Genomic DNA, 1,948 nt, shown 5'->3' on the forward strand with positions numbered 1-1,948 from the left:
GTCAGGGTACATGCCTGGGGTCGAGGGCTCAATCCCTGGGAGTGCGGGTGCAGAAGGCAGCCGATCCGTGTTCCACTCTCATATCGATGTTTCTCTCCCTCTCCCTTCCTCTCTCTCTAAAAATCTTTAAAAAACACACAAAGAGGTGCTTACCTCTGAGCCTTGCCTAGCTAGCTCTGATGTCCCAGAGTCCTATAGACTGAGCGCAGCAAAGACAGCCATGAAAAACCCTAGTTTTCAGGACTGTTTTGGGAGTCAGACTTCAGGGCTGCACTAAGCTCACCTCTCTGACTAGGTCCAGACTCCACAGGTCCCATGCCCAGATGCCGATGTGTGTGGCGTGTCACCCCCACCCTCGTAGCAGGATGTGCTTGGATTGTGCTGACCAGCAGGGGTCTTGCATCCCGATCTCTGGCTCGAGAGCCAGGCAGCGCTCCCCGAGGAGGCTGCCGTTAGGGGTGACCACCGCCGTTTCTGTGGGGGCCACAGGGCCTGGGACAGTGTCCCAGGGAAAGCAGAAGGGACCGGGGCTCTGGATGCAGATCCAAGCGGGAGGAGCTGCGTGGGCGCACTGGGAAGACTTTCCCTGGAAAATGGTTTCTAGAGCCAAGGGATCCCCCAACCCCCATGTCCTTGTCCAACTGCATCCCACCTGCCCCCCAACGCTGCCTCGCTGCCTTGTAGGCCGACAACCCCTCGTTCCCCAACCCTCACCGGAGGCTGCGCCTTCAGGACCTGGCTGATCGGGTGGTGGACGCCTCTGAGGACGAGCACGAGCTCAACCAGCTCCTCAACGAGGCCCTGCTCGAGCGGGAGTCCGCGCAGGTGTAAGTGCCCACCGCGCCCGGCCCAGGCTCCTCGGTGCGGGCCCTGCCACCGTCCTGACAGGCCCAGGCAGAGGTGGCGCTTGGGTCTCACGGCTCATTTCCACCACAGAGTGAAGAAGAGAAACACCTTCCTCCTGTCCATGCGCTTCATGGACCCCGAGCTGGAAACCCGCTACTCGGTGGAGAAGGAAAAGCAGAGCGGGGCCGCCTTCAGCTGCTCCTGCGTCGTGCTGCTCTGCGCGGCCCTGGTGGAGATCGTCATCGACCCCTGGTGAGGGGGCCCTGCAGGAGCCCGGAGGCCGGGGAGGGCGGAAGGCGACAAGCTTCCTAGCCAGAGGCGTGATGTGGGGGCGCAGCTGGAGCCTGATGTGGGGGCGCAGCACTGCTCTGTTTCTGGCCCCCCGCGGAGCAGCCCAGCTGACCTCAGGCCCAGGGGATGTAGGGGCTGTGCTTCACTCTGCCCCCTGGGTTCTGGACTAGCACTGGCATCAAAAGGGGGGTCAGACCAAGGCAATGGGGTTGGAGACCCGGCTAGCTGGGCCTCAGTGGTCCTGGGATAAGGAGACAGAGGCTGGGGACACTCCCCATCCTGCAGGGAGGAAGCAGTGGAAGCCACAGGAGTGACATGGATGCCGAGGCGGGGAGCAGAGGGAGGGCGCGAGGAGGCAGTGGGAGCCCCTCCTTACTCACCTCGGCCCCCTCCTGGGCCCAGGCCGGCTCTCCACTCACTTTTCATCTTTGTTCATGTGAGGGTGAAGCTGTGAACAGTCTCATGTCTTTAGTTATTCCCAAGGCAGGACACTGTTAATGTGGCTGTCAGCCAGGTGAGTGTCTGAGAATCGCACATTCATATCCACCCTTGGAGGCTCTCCCCAGCTCTGGATTCTAGGAGCGCTTCATGAGAGGAAGGACCCGTTGCCATATGACATTCTTCAGTATTTTATCAGGCGTCCCTGCCTGCCAGCACTTGGTACAGGGCTCAGGGAATTTAAGTGTCCTGCTGGAGACTGGTTCTCTCCCCGCCGTGGCTGCGCAGCCGCCGTCAGCCGCTAGGGGGCGTGGGGCAGGAAGCAGCCGGCAGGACTGTCCTGAGCGCAGGATGAGCCTCACAGCTGTGTAGG

General features: G+C 61.4%; 1 protein-coding gene across 1 annotated transcript in view; it reads left to right on the top strand.

Annotated features, from left to right (window-relative positions):
- Window positions 1–1,948, top strand: part of ADCY3 (adenylate cyclase 3) — a 74,763-nt gene that overhangs the window by 55,913 nt on the left and 16,902 nt on the right. The window contains exons 9-10 of the mRNA XM_014546616.1: window positions 685–827; window positions 937–1,098. Coding sequence (XP_014402102.1) covers window positions 685–827; window positions 937–1,098 — 305 coding nt within the window. The remainder of the gene's footprint in view (window positions 1–684; window positions 828–936; window positions 1,099–1,948) is intronic.

Source organism: Myotis brandtii, unplaced genomic scaffold (genome assembly GCF_000412655.1).
Source record: "Myotis brandtii unplaced genomic scaffold, ASM41265v1 scaffold454, whole genome shotgun sequence".
In the NCBI taxonomy this organism is placed as follows: Eukaryota; Metazoa; Chordata; class Mammalia; order Chiroptera; family Vespertilionidae; genus Myotis; species Myotis brandtii.